The sequence below is a fragment of the Platalea leucorodia genome (assembly GCF_965183815.1).
Source record: "Platalea leucorodia genome assembly, contig: HAP1_HAP1_SCAFFOLD_168, whole genome shotgun sequence".
In the NCBI taxonomy this organism is placed as follows: Eukaryota; Metazoa; Chordata; class Aves; order Pelecaniformes; family Threskiornithidae; genus Platalea; species Platalea leucorodia.
Window position 1 is genome coordinate 188,501 of NW_028121381.1, and position 13,500 is coordinate 202,000.

At 71.8% G+C, this 13,500-nt stretch overlaps 3 protein-coding genes across 3 annotated transcripts; 1 reads left to right on the forward strand and 2 right to left on the reverse strand.

Moving 5' to 3' along the window:
• Positions 1 to 46: 46 nt before the first annotated feature.
• Positions 47 to 2,635, reverse strand: NDUFB7 (NADH:ubiquinone oxidoreductase subunit B7). The gene is made up of 3 exons (XM_082338630.1): positions 2,471 to 2,635; positions 1,148 to 1,316; positions 47 to 209 (listed from the first exon to the last, which is right to left on the reverse strand). Exons 1-3 carry the CDS (start codon positions 2,580 to 2,582, stop codon positions 110 to 112), a joined length of 381 nt encoding a protein of 126 aa, XP_082194756.1. The 5' UTR covers positions 2,583 to 2,635; the 3' UTR covers positions 47 to 109.
• A 1,284-nt stretch (positions 2,636 to 3,919) lies between these two features.
• On the forward strand, positions 3,920 to 9,854 carry LOC309603703 (uncharacterized protein; the record flags this gene model as incomplete). Its single annotated transcript, XM_082338634.1, has 8 exons — positions 3,920 to 3,932; positions 4,229 to 4,354; positions 4,959 to 5,105; positions 5,591 to 5,674; positions 6,386 to 6,537; positions 7,096 to 7,206; positions 7,758 to 7,999; positions 9,833 to 9,854. The coding sequence occupies 8 exons, from the start codon at positions 3,920 to 3,922 to the stop codon at positions 9,852 to 9,854; spliced, it is 897 nt and encodes a 298-aa protein (XP_082194760.1).
• Positions 9,855 to 12,149: 2,295 nt separating this feature from the next.
• Positions 12,150 to 13,071, reverse strand: TRAPPC5 (trafficking protein particle complex subunit 5; the record flags this gene model as incomplete). Its single annotated transcript, XM_082338633.1, is given in 3 exon segments — positions 12,150 to 12,773; positions 12,776 to 12,959; positions 12,961 to 13,071. Coding segments are annotated over 3 exon segments (564 nt in total). The 3' UTR covers positions 12,150 to 12,504.
• Between the last annotated feature and the right edge of the window lie 429 nt (positions 13,072 to 13,500).

Below are 13,500 nucleotides of genomic sequence, written 5' to 3' on the forward strand. Positions count from 1 at the left end.
CGAGCCACCGCAGTGTCCCCGAGCGCACTGACGGGCCAGCGCAGCGTCAGCTCTGCGGGTTTATTGTGCGGCGGGCGTCCCCACGTCACCGGGTGTCCCCGCGTCACCGTCACTCGCCGGTGGCAGCTGCCGCCTCCCGCTGCCGGATCCGCTTCTGGCGCTGGAGCAGCCGCCGCTCGCGCTCGAACTCCTTCATGCGCATGACGTAGCTGGGGACGGGCGCGTCACCCGCGTGTCACCGGGGCCACCGCCGCGGCGGGGGACACCGCGAGGCGGGGGGGACACACAGGGTGGGGACACCGTGGGGACAGGGAGCCCCACAGGCCACTGCAGTGTCCCCGTGTCCCGCCCCATCCTGTCCCCTCACTCCCGGTGTCCCCCAACCCCCTGTCCCTGTCCCCCCCCACTGATGTGTCCTGGTGTCCCCCCGTGTCCCCCCTCCCACCCGTGTCCTTGTTGCCATGTCCCCTGTCCCCGTGTCCCCCGCCATGCCCTGGTGTCCCTTCTGTGTCCCACCCATATCCTAGTGTCCCCATGTCCTCTCTGTGTCCCCCCTGTGTCCTGATGTCCCCATGTCCCCTCCCATGTCCCCTCTGTATCCCATGTCCCCCCCCCAAGTCCTGGTGTCCCTGTGCCCCCCAATGTCTCTGTGTCCCCTCCGTGTCCTGCTGTCCCCATGTCCTCCCCAAGTCCTGGTGTCTCTGTGCCCCCCTGTGTCCCCTCCACGTCCCTCCTGTGTCCCCTCCATGTCCTGTGTCCCTCCACGTCCCTGTGTCCCCTCCACGGCCCCATGTCCCCTCCACATCCCCTCCACGTCCCCATGTCCCCTCCACGTCCCCATGTCCCCTCCATGTCCCCCCCATGTCCCCTCCACATCCCCTCCACGTCCCCTTGTCCCCTCCACGTCCCCATGTCCCCTCCATGTCCCTCCTGTGTCCCCTCCATGTCCCCCCCCATGTCCCCTCCACATCCCCTCCACGTCCCCTTGTCCCCTCCACGTCCCCATGTCCCCTCCATGTCCCTCCTGTGTCCCCTCCATGTCCCCCCCATGTCCCCCGTCCCCCTCATCCCTGCCCATCCGCATCCCCGTTTCCCCCTCGCAGCCCGGTGTCCCCCCTCCCTGTCCCCGTCCCCGTCCCCGCGGTACTCGCGGTGCTGGCAGGCGTCCCAGGCGTGGCGCAGGTCCCGGCACTCCCAGGGGAGGGGGAAGGCGTCGCGCTGGCAGCGCAGCAGCCGCAGCAGATGGTGGGCGCAGAAATCCCGCTGCTCCAGCGGCACCCGGCCCCCCGCCAGCTGCTGCGCCGTGGCCACCATCACTGTCACCGGGGGGGGACACGAGGGTCAGCGCCCGCGGGGGGACGCGGGGGGGCAGGGACAGGGGGATGCGGCTGCGGGGGGCACGTGGGAACGTACGTGGCACATGGGGACACGCAGCGGGGGTGAGGACACAGCAGGTGGCCACTGCGGGGACATCGGCACCCACGTGGCACGTGGGGACACAAGGCAAGGATGGGGACGGGGGGACGTGGCAGGGTTGGGGACAGTGGGTGGCCACTGCGGGGACATGGGGACACACGTGGCACGTGGGGACATGTGGCAAGGACGGGGACCGGGGGACGTGGCTGGAGCGGGGACACAGGGTGGCACGCGGGGACATCGGCACCCGTGTGGCACGTGGGGACACACGTGGCGACACAGCAGGGTTAGGGACAAGGGGGGTGGCCACTGCAGGGATGTCAGCACACACGTGGCACGTGGGGACACACAGCAGGGATGGGGACGGGGGACGGGGGGTGTGACAGGGGTGGGGACACGGTGGGTGGCCACCACGGGGACATCGACACCCTCGTGGCAGGTGGGGACACGCAGCAGGGGTGGGGACACATCAGGCTGCCACAGCAGGGATGGTGGCACCGCGTGGCACGGGGGGCACGCGTGGGGGACAGGCAGGGACACGGGGGGGGGACACGTCAGGGATGAGGGACAGGGAGGGGAGGGGGAGGGGGGACACGGCCGGGACGGGTGAGAGGGGACAGGGAGGGGGGGGACAGGGGACGGTGACAAGGGCGTCCACGTGCTGGGCCACGCGTGAGGACAGGGCACGAGGGGACACGGGGGAGGGGATGGGGGGGACACGGGGGGACAGGGGAGGGGATGGGGGGATGCAGAGCGGGGAGGGGACACAGAGGGGACACGGGGGGGGACATGGGGAGGGGGACATGGGGATGAGGGACAGGACATTGGTGGGGACATTGGGGGCGACGTGGGGGGGACATGAGGGGACACTGGTGACACATGAGGGGGACACGGGGGGGGCCGGGGAGGACGCAGAGGGCCCGATCCGGCGGGGACACCCCAAGGGCACCCCCAGGCCGGGCCCTGCGGGGCGGGGCCGGGCCCGGAGCGGGGTCAGCACCGCCCCCAGTGCCCCCCCGTGCCCCGTCCCCCCGCCCCCGGTACCGGGACTGACCGCGGGGCGTCCGGTTCGGCAGCCCCAGCTCGGCGGGGAAGGTCGGGAGCTGCAGCGGGTCCGGCTCCGTCTCCGACTCCCCCAGGTAGCGCCGCGCCAAGTGAGCGCCCATGGCCGCCCCGGGACGGGCTCCGGGACACCGGAACCGGAAACGCCGGAACCGGAAACACCGGGAAAACACCGGAAAAACACCGGAAACACCGGAACCGTCGGGATGGGAAATGGAACCCGCCCGGAGCCCAAAGCGGGACGGACCTGGGGAACGGGAAGTGCCCCCGCCCTGCCCTGGGACCATAGAGGCGGCGGCGGCTGGAGCGGCGCTTCCGCCTCTGGCGCCGCCCTGGTGGAGGGGAGGAACGAGGGGGTGCGGAGGGGCTTGGGGACATTTGGGGACATTTGGGGGACACGGGGGTGCCAGGGACCTTTTGGGGACATCTGGGGACATTTGGGGATATTTGGGGACCCTTCGGGACATTTGGGGACACTGGGGGTGCCAGGGACCCTTGGGGACATTTGGGGACCACCAGAGACAGGGGGGACCACTGCAAGTGCCAGGGATCTCTGGGGACATTTCGGGACACTGGGGAGGCCGTTGGGCATCAGTGGGACATTTGGGGACATTTGGGGACAATCAGGGACCTCCGGGGATGCTGGCAACCCCAGGGAGGTTGGGGACCCCAGGGAGGTTGGGGACAGCTGCGTCACCGCCCCGGCGCTGGGGCCGGTTTCGGTTCCCCCCTGGGGACCTTGGGGACAGGCTGGGGGCTGCGGTGGCCCGTGACAGGGACGTGGTGGCTGGTGACAGGGCCGCGGTGGCCCGTGACAGGGACGTGGTGGCCCATGAGAGGGCCGCGGTGGCCCGTGACAGGGCCGTGGTGGCTGGTGACGGGTGGGTGGCAGGACCTGGCAGGGTCACACTGGGACGTGGCCGAGGTGGGGACGGGGACACCAGGGAAGGGGACATCGGGGTGGGGACGGGGACCTTGGGATGAGGACACTGGGGTGGGGACAGGGACATGGGATGGGGACACCAGGGTGGGGATGGGGACACAGGATGAGGACACCAGGGTGGGGACCCCGGGGTGGGGACAGGGACACGGGGTGGGGACCCCGGCTGGGGATGGGGACACCAGATGAGGGACCCTGGGTTGGGGATGGGGACAGGGCTGGGGGGTGGCAGGGGGAGGTGGCACTTGGGGACAGGGCCCCTGCTTGGGGACGGGGCTCAGGCGGGTGGGGGACCTGGCACTTGGGGACATGGTGCTCCCATGGGGAGGTGGCACCTGGGGACACGTCCTCACGTGGGGACATGGGGCGCACTTGGGGACACAGCAACGCTTCCACGAGGACGTGGCACTTGGGGACAGGGGGCTCACAGCGGGAGGTGGCACTTGGGGACATGGTGCCCATCCCCCGCTCTCTTCCAGCCCCCCCGGCCCCACCCCCGCCATGAAGGCCCGAGGTACTGGGGGCGGGGCTACGGGGGGGGGGGCTGCAGGGGGAGGAGTTATGGGAAGGGGAGGGGTTATAGGAAGGCGGGGCGCTTAGGGGCGGGGTTAAGGGGGTTAATGATAGTGGGCGTGGTTACAGGGGGCGTGGTATGGGAAATGGGCGGGGTTGAGGGGAAGGGGTGGGGTTATGGGAAGGCGGGGCATTTAGGGGAGGGGTTGGGGAAGGGGCGGGGTTAAGGGAAGGGGCGGGGCTTGGGGCAGTTTGGGGGCGATTTGGGGCAGTTTTGGGGTTCCTCCCCCCCCCCAGGCCGCCCCTGCCCGGACGCCGAGGACTACGAGAACGTGGTGCCCCCCCCGCCCCTCCCCCACCTCCCCCTCAGGGCTCTGGGCCCCGCCCCGCCCCCACCCGGCCCCGCCCACGGGGGGAGCACAGGTACGGGGGGGGGGGGGCATTTGCCCCATGGGGGGGAGTATTTGCCCCAGGGGAGGGGGCATTTGCCCCGGGGGGCGGTATTTACCCCATGGGGGGGTTATTTGCCCCGGGGGTAGGTTATTTGCCCCAAGGGAAGGGTTATTTTCCCCGGGGGGGGGGTATTTGCCCCAAGGGAGGGGTTATTTGCCCCGGGGGAGGGGTTATTTGCCCCATGGGGGGGTTATTTACCCCGGGGGAGGGTTATTAGCCCTATGGGGGGGTATTTGTCCCAAGGGAGGGGTTATTTGCCCCGGGGGAGGGGTTATTTGCCCCATGGGGGGGTTATTTACCCCGGGGGAGGGTTATTAGCCCTATGGGGGGGTATTTGCCCCAAGGGGGGGTTATTTGCCCCGGGGGAGGGGTTATTTGCCCCATGGGGGGGGTATTTACCCCGGGGGAGGGTTATTAGTCCTATGGGGGGGTATTTGCCCCAAGAGAGGGGTTATTTGCCCCATGGGGGGGTTATTTGCCCCGGGGGAGGGTTATTAGCCCTATGGGGGGGGTATTTGCCCCAAGGGGGGTTATTTGCCCCGGGGGAGGGGGTATTTACCCCTTGCCCCCCCAGATGCCCCCCCCAGCCCCCCCCCCCGCTCTCCCTCCCCGGGAGGGGGGGGGGCGGGGGGGGCCCCCCCGGGGCGGCGGCTGCTGGCCCTGGCCGTGACCTTGGGGGCCCTGGCGGCCGCCGGAGCCGTCGGCATCGGCCTGGGCACACGTGAGTCCCGGCCCAGTTTGGGGGGGCTGAGCCCCAGTTTGGGGGGGCCCAATCCTTATTGGGGGGGCTGAGCCCCATTTCTGGGGGGCTGAGCCCCATTTTGGGGGGGTCTAAATCCCATTTGGGGGGGGCTGAGCCCCATTTCTGGGGTTCTGAACCCCATTTTGGGGAGGTCTGACTGTTTTGGGGGGCTGAACCCCAATTCTGGGGTTTGAGACCCATTTTGGGGGGTCTAAACCCCATTTTGGGGGGGCTGAGCCCCATTTTGGGGGGGGTGAGAGCCCAACTGGGGGGGGCTAAGCCCCGTTTCTGGGGCGCTGAGCCCCATTGAGGGGGTCAGAGCCCCTTTTTGGGGGGGTTGAGCCCCATTTCTGGGGGTCTGAGCCCCTTTTGGGGGAGCTTTAACCCCGTTTGGGGGGGTCCAAGCCCCGCTGGAGGGTCCGAGGCCCCATTTTGGGGGGGCTGAGCACCCCCACGCCCCGCAGGGAGCCTGGACCAGGCCCTGGCCGAGGTGCGGCTGCAGCAGCAGCAGCTCCAGCAGGATTTGGCCGCCCTGAGGCGGACCCTGGGTGAGCCCCCCCAAACCTCCCGGGCCCCCCCAAACCCTCCGGGTCCCCACAGCCCGCTGAGCCCCCCCTGGACTCCTGGGTCCCCCAACCCCCCAATACCTGGGTCCCCCCAATTCCCCCAGACACTCGAGTCCCCCCCAAATTCCCTGGACCCCTGGGGTCCCCCAAACCCCCTGAGCCCCCCAAACCCTTGGGCCCCCACAGCCCCACAGCCCCTGGGTCTCCCCAAACCCCCCAGGGCTCCCCCAGCCCCCTGAACCCCCTGGGCCCCCCAAACCCCCGGGTCCCCCCGGCCCCCTGAGGCCCCTGAGCCCCCCGGGGTCCCCCCAATTCCCCCGGGCCCCCCCAGCCCCCCAAACCCCCGAGTCCCCCCAAACCCCCCAGGTCCCTGGATCTTCCCAGCCCCCCCAGGTCCCCCCGGCACCTTGAGCCCCCTGGGTCCCCCCAATTCCCCCAGCCCCCCCAACCCCCGGAGCCCCCCAGGTCCCCCCAATTCCCCCGGGCCCCCCCCAGCCCCCCAAACCCCCGGGTCCCCCCCAAACCCCCTGGGTCCCTGGATCCTCCCAGCCCCCCCAGGTTCCCCTGGCACCTTGAGCCCCCTGGGTCCCCCCAACCCCCCCCGCCCCCCCAGGCCCCCCCGAACCCCCGAACGCCCATCCCCCGGGTCCCCCCAGCCCCCTGGGTCCCCCCGACCCTGACCCGGCGGCGCAGGGGGGCTGTGCCACGGCTGCCCCTGGGGCTGGGCGCCCTTCGGGGGCAGCTGCTACCTCTTCGCGGGGGGCCCCCGCCGCTGGCGCGAGGCCGAAGGCTCCTGCGCGGCCCAGGGCGGCCACCTCCTCATCCTCGACACCCCCGAGGAGCAGGTACCCCCCGTGCCCCCAGCTGAGCCCCTGCCCCATGGCCGTGCCCCCCATGTGCCCCCCCTGTTCCTCCGTGTGCCCCCCCATCCCCCCGATGTGCCCTCCATGACTGTGCCCCCCAACTGACCCCCAACTGTGCCCCCCATGTCCCTCCCATGGCCATGTGCCCCCCACAGCCGTGCCCCCCATGTCCCCCTGTGTCCCCCCATCCCCCCATGGCCCTGCCCCCCCCCATGCCCATGCCCCCCCATGGCCCCCCATGGCCCCCTGTGCCCCCCATGGCCCTGCCCCCCATGGCCCCCCATGGCCCTGCCCCCCCGCCATGCCCCCCATGGGCATGCCCCCCAAGTCCCCCCGTGCCCCCCATGCCCCCCAATGGCCCTGACCTCCCCCACCCGTGCCCCCCATGCCCCCCCATGTTCCCCCATGGCCCTGCCCCCCATGCCCCCCATGTCCCCCCATGCACCCATGGCCCTGCCCCCCCCATGCCCCCCATGGCCCTGTCCCCCCCATGGCCCTGACCCCATGGCTGTGCCCCCCACGCCCCCCGTGCCCCCCCAGGAGTTCGTGCTGGGCGCAGCCCCCCAGCCCCGTGGGCACTGGCTGGGCCTCAGGGCCCCCCAGCAGGGGGGGGGGGTGGCGCTGGCTGGACGGGGCCCCCCCCACCTTCAGGTAACCCCCCACCCCCCCCCGCCCTGCTCCTCCCCCCCAAATCCCCCCCTCATGTCCCCTGACCCCTCTGACCCCCATGTCCCCCCCAACCCCCCATCGCCTCTGTGACCCCCATCCCCCCGTGACCCCCTGACCCCCACCCCCCCTCTGTGACCCCTGTGACCCCCATATCCCCAATGACGCCAAACCTCCCGAGCCCTCCCTGCCCCCCGTGACCCCCCTGCCCCCCGCCCCCCCATGACCCCCTGACCCCCCCGCCCCCCGTGACCCCCTGCCCTCTGCCCCCTGCCCCCCCATGACCCCCATGACCCCCCCGACCCCATGAGCTCTGCCCCCCATGACCCCCCTGACCCCTCCCGACCCACCTGCCCTCTGCCCCCCACGACCCCCACGAGCCCCCACCCCCCCGTGACCCCCTGCCCTCTGCCCCCCACCCCCCATGACCCCCCCGACCCCATGACTTCTGCCCCCCCATGACCCCCCTGACCCCTCCCGACCCCCTGCCCTCTGCCCCCCCATGACCCCCCTGACCCCTCCCTCTGCCCCCGCAGCTCCTGGGGCCGGGGGGAGCCGAGCGGGGGGGGGCAGGGCTGCGCCGCCCTCCTGCCCCACGGCCGCTGGGCCGCCCTGGCCTGCGAGCGGGCCCTGGGCTGGGTCTGCGAGCGGCGCCCCCCCTGCTAGGGACCCCCAAGGGGGGGGACACCCCAGAGGGGCCGGGGGTCCCCCCCGTGGGGTCCCGTGTGCCCCCCCCCGGGTGTGGGGACCCCTGGGGGGCAATAAAGGTGCTGAGGAGGCGAGCGGAGCATCATTGGGGACATGGGGGGGGACATGGGGGGGACATGGGGGGCTGGGGGACATGGGGGGCACTGCGGGACACTTGAGGGACGTGGGGACAGGGGGACACTGGGGGGGCATGGGGACAGGGGGACACTGGGGGGACATGGGGACACTGGGGGATGTTGGGGGACGGGGACATGGGGAGATATAGAGGGACAAGGGGACATGGGGGGACACTGGAGGACAAGGGGGGACATGGAGGGACAGGGGACATGGGAGGGACATGGGGACAGGGGATGGGGGACATGGGTGGGGACATGGGGACAGGGAATTAGGGACACTGGGGGGGACATGGGGATGGGGGACACTGGGGGATGCTGGGGGACAGTGGGGACATGGGGAGATATGGAGGGACAGGGGGCCATGGGGGGACACGGGGCCATGGGGGCCATGGGGGCTACAGGGACTGGGGGCCTTGGGGACACGGGGGTGGCCTCTGTCCCCACAGTGTCCCCAACCTGCGCACAGCTGGGGTGCACCATCGGTGCTGCTGGGGCCTTGTCCCCGTGTCCCTCCATGTCCCCATGTCCCCGTGTCCCCATGTCCCCATGTCCCCGTGTCCCCATGTCTCTCCATGTCCCTGTGTCCCCACGTCCCCCTGCCCCCCATCTCCCCCACCCCACCCAGCCCCACGTGTCCCCTCCTGTCCCCTCGCCATGCCCCCGTGGCCCCCGTGGCCCCCGTGTCCCTGTCCCCTGCCCTCACATGTGGCCGCTTCCCCTTTCACTTCCCCTCTGGGGACACGGGGGGGACACGGGGGGGGGACACACACGTGGGGACACGTGTCCCCGCAAAGACCATGGGGACATGGGGGGGGACAGGGGGACACTGGGGGACATTGGGGGACGTGGGGACATTTGGGAGGACACTGGAGGAACATGGGGACATTGGGGGGGACACAGGGATGTGGGGGCATTTGGGGACAGTGGGACAGGGGGGTGCCATTGGGGGGACACGAGGACGCCGGGGGGACACGGGGCCATTTGGGGACACCCCGCGGGGGTGCCCAGGGCGGGGCCGGTGGGCGTGGCCCATGCCGGTGGGCGGGGCCGGTGGGCGGGGCCGAGCCCGGCCGACCTTGCTGCAGCAGGTGCGGGGGGGGGGGGGGGGGGGGGGATTGGGGAGTCCCGGGGGGGGTTGGGGGTCTCCATGGGGGGGTGGGGGTCCCAGGGGGGAATCGGGGGTCCCCGGGGGGGGGTGTTCTCCAGTGGGGGGTTGGGGTCCCCGGGGGGTGTTGGGGGTCCCGGGGGGGTGGGGTCCCGGGGGTCCCTAGGGGGTTTGGGGGTCCCCGGGGGGGGTGGGGACCCGGGGGGTTGGGGGTTCCGAGGGTGCCCCCCGGTGCCCCCCCCTCCCCCCGGTGCAGCCCCGGGCGCGGGGGGGGCGCTGGGGGCCACAGGCGGCTTCTTCCTGCTGGGGGCGGGGCTGGTGCTGCTGCTGCTGGGTGAGCGACCCTGACCCCGACCCCTGACCTCTGACCCCTGACCCCACCCCGACCTCTGACCTCTGACCCGACCCCTGACCCCCACCCCCTGCACCCCCTTGCCCCCCCTAAGCACCCATAGGGTCCCCAGGGAGCCCCCAGCCCTCTGCCCCCCCCCGGGCCGGGCCCCCCCCAGTGACCCCCCAGTACCCCCCCCACCCTAGACCCCCCAGTGACCTCCCAGCCCCCCCAGCGACCCCCCCCACCCCATGGACCCCCCCAGCCCCCCCAGTATCCCCCATGGACCCCCTGTCCCCCCCAGTGACTCCCCAGTACCCCCCAACCCCCCCTGCCCCCCCTGCCCCCCAGTGACCTCCCAGCCCCCCAGTGACACCCCTGACCCCCATGGACCCCCCCCAGCCCCCCCAGTATCCCCCATGGACCCCCTGCCCTCCCAGTGACCCCCCAGTACCCCCCCCGGACCCCCCCCCCTCCAGTGCCCCCCAGCCCCATAGACCCCTCAGCCCCCCCCGCCCCAGACGTGGGCTCTCCGGGACCTGGCCCGGCTGCGGGAGCGCCAGGAGCGGCTGTGGGAGAGCGGTGAGACCCCCCCGGGACCCCAACACCCCCGGGGCCCCCCCTGGACCCCCAACGCCCCTTGGGACCCCCCAACACCCCCAACACCCCCCCAGGGCTCCCCAGTAACCCATAGGACCCCTCTGGACCCCCCCGGGACCCCCCCCGGCACTCCCCCAGGACCCCCCCAGGATGGGGATGGGGAGACAGGGAGATTGGGGGGATGGGGGACAGAGGGGACATTGGGGCCACAGGGGGACATTGGGGGGATGGGGGGCATGGGGGCATGGGGGGACAGCGGGGCATGGGGACAGGGTGGGGGATGAGGGGACGTGGGGGGGTTGGGGGGGACAGGGGACATAGGGATGGGGGATGGGGGGCATGGGGACATGGGGGGGATGGGGACATGGGGCCGGGGCGGGGGCCGGGGAGCCATGGGGGGCGGGAGGCCAGTGGGGGCTGGGGACGCCCGGGCTGTGGGGTCCCCCATGTCCCCGTGTCCCCCCAGGGTGGCAGCGGTTGGTGGCCGGGCAGCGCCTGGGGGCCGAGGTGGCTGCGCCTGCGCCAGGAAGGGGACACTGGGGGGACTGGGAGGGACCGGGACCCTCACTGGGAGGGACCGGGAGGGCTGGGGGGGACTGGGAGGGACTGGAACCCCCACTGGGAGGGACTGGGACCCCCACTGGGAGGAACTGCGAGTCACTGGGAGGGACTGGGTGGGTGGGACCTCCACTGGGGGGGATTGGGGGGCACTGGGACCCTGACTGGGGAGGGACTGGGACCCTGACTGGGAGGGACTGGGAGCCACTGGGAGGGCCTGGGGGGGATTGGGGGAGACTGGGACCCCCACTGGGGGGGATTGGAAGGAGTCGGGGGGACTGAGAGGGACTGGGAGCCACTGGGAGGGACTGAGAGCCCAACTGGGAGGTACTGGGACCCCAGTGGGAGGGACTGGGAGCCATTGGGAGGGACTGGGAGCCCCACTGGGAGGGACTGGGGGACTGGGGGCTACTGGGACCCTAACTGGGAGGGACTGAGCCCCCGAGGTGACCCCTGACCCCTGCCCTTTGCCCCCAGGGCAGCGGTTCAGGGCCGAGGGGGGGCGCAGGAGGCGGAGCTGAGGGCGGGGCTGGGGCGGCTGCGGGGGGGCGCCCCCACCCTCAGCCCCTCCCCCACCCTCAGCCCCTCCCCTCCCCCTTCCCCACCCTCTGCCCCTCCCCCCGAGGCCCCACCCTCAGCCCCTCCCCCACACCCTCAACCCCTCCCCCAGCCTGAGACCCCCACCCTCAGCCCCTCCCCCACCCTCCCCGCCCCTCCCCCATTAAAGGCGGTTTTGTGGAGCCCCCCTGTGTCCGTGGGGTGGGGGATGGGGGGTCCCCATTGTGTGTCCCCCAGATGTCCCCTCGGGGCATGCCCAGTGTCCCCAGGGGTGTCCCCAATGTGTCCCCCCCCGTGCACCCCATAACCCCCCATGGCACCCCCAGCCCCCATGACACCCCCCGGCCCCACAGCCCCCCCACAGCCCCCCATGGCACCCTATAGCCCCCCATGGCACCCCCAGCCCCCATAGCCCCCCATCACCCCATCGCCCCCCTCACCCCGTAACTCCCCAGCCCCCCCAGCCCCCCCGCACTGGTAGGCGCTGGGGCTCCCGTCCACACCGCTGGAAGGAGCCCTCGGAGCCGCGGTCGTGGAGCCCTGGTGTCCCCAGGGGGACAGGGGATGATCTGGTGTCCCCAAGGAGCAGCCCCAGTGTCCCCAAGGGGACAGGGACACCCCTCATCCCCAGGAGAAGGGACAGGGCTTGGGGACACCGACTGTCCCCACCGCAGCCCCAAAGACCCCGAGGGACCCGGAGGGGACAGTGCCATGGCGGAGGGACCAGAGCCACCCCGGGGTGTCCCCGAGCCCCCAGCGAGGGGCTGAGGGACAGGGGATGTCCCCAAGGGGCCACCAGGAGGTACAAGGGACAGTGGCAAGGGACACCAAGCAGCCCCCAGTGTCCCCAAGGGAGGCCAAGGGCCACCAGGAGGGACCAGGGATGGCGTCTGGGGACCCAACCAGCCCCGCAATGTCCCCAAATGTCCCCAAGAAAGACCCAAAGGCCATCGGGAGGGACAAGGGATGGTTTATAGTGACACCAACCAACTCGAGTGTCCCCGAGAGGCACCGAGGGCCACCACGAGGGACGAAGGACAGCAGCGAGGGACCCAAGCCACCTCCAGTGTCCCCAGGGGCGGCCACGGGCCATCAGGAGGGACAAGGGACGGTGTCCACGGACACAAAGGGACCCCAGTGTCACTGAGGGTGGCCAAGGGACATCAGGAAGGACAAGGGACGGCAGTCAGGGACCCAAACCACCTCCAATGTCCCCAAGGGTGGCCAAGGGCCATCAGGAGGGACAAGGGATGGTGGTGAGGGACCCAAGCCACCTCCAGCGTCCCCAGGGGTGGCCCGGCCGCCCCTCAGCGCCCCTCCAGGCTCTTGTCCCGGGCGATGACGGCCTCCTCGAACTTGATCATGAGGGTGGTGCCTTTGTGCCAGTGAGCGGTGACCTTGGCGGGGAAGCCGCTGGCGGTCAGGACGGCCTCCACCAAGCCGGCGGTGAAGGCGGCGCAGTTGAGGGTGCTGTTCTCCTTGGGGACCGAGATGTAGGTGTTGACCAAGGGCTCCTTCTCGATGACGTAATAGGTCTTGTCGTCATCGTTGGCTTGCTCCAACTTATCGGCTTCTTTCCGAAAAGCGCCCGCCACACCGGGCCCTTGACGAAGAGGAGGACGTTGAGGACCTTCGTCTCGCGCCGACCGCTCTTCTCCCGGGCCACCAAAGCATCCAGGACGCGAAGACCCACTTGGTGGCCCAACCGGGCCAGCTTGGCTTGCAGCTCGGCTACCGAGTAGACGCGGTTCTGGCAGTACTGGAACCAGCTCGGAGAAGAGGAGGGCGAAGGCGCTGAGGCTGACCTCGGTGCGGGGCCGGCCCAGGGCTCGCTCCAGGAGCGGGGACTTCCCTCGGGTGAAGCGGGCGTCCATGGTCCTGGGGGAGGGAGAAAATGGGGGGTCAGGGGGTGTTTGGGGGGGTCAGGGGGTGTTTGGGGGGTCAGGGGGTGTCTGGGGGGGTCAGGGGGGTGTTTGGGGGGTCAGGGGGTGTCTGGGGGGGTCAGGGGGTGTTTGGGGGGTCTGGGGGTGGCCAAGGGGACAAGGGGCGGCTGGGGGCGGTCTGAGGGGGTCGGGGGGGTTGGGAGTTGCGGCCGGAGGGGGCGGGGGGGCCCAGCGGGGTTCGGGGGGGCGGGGAAACCCCTGGGAGCCCGGGGGGGAGGGGCAGCTGTCAGGGCCGGGGGGGGATGGGGAAGGGGGGGATGGGGAAGGGGGGGATGGGCGCTGCCCCCCGGTACCCACCGGCCGCCGGCCGCTCCCCGCTCCCGCTTTACGGCCGACACCGTCGCGAAGCGACCGCGCGGC

Bases quoted from the DNA above. Each gene is read 5' to 3' on its own strand.
- NDUFB7 (XM_082338630.1), bottom strand. From the start codon at position 2,582: ATGGGCGCTCACTTGGCGCGGCGCTACCTGGGGGAGTCGGAGACGGAG. The intron at 1,317-2,470 runs GTCAGTCCCGGT...CCCCGGTGACAG, and splicing joins GCCGAACCGGACGCCCCGCG to TGATGGTGGCCACGGCGCAG. The intron at 210-1,147 runs GTACCGCGGGGA...GCCCGTCCCCAG, and splicing joins GACGCCTGCCAGCACCGCGA to CTACGTCATGCGCATGAAGG.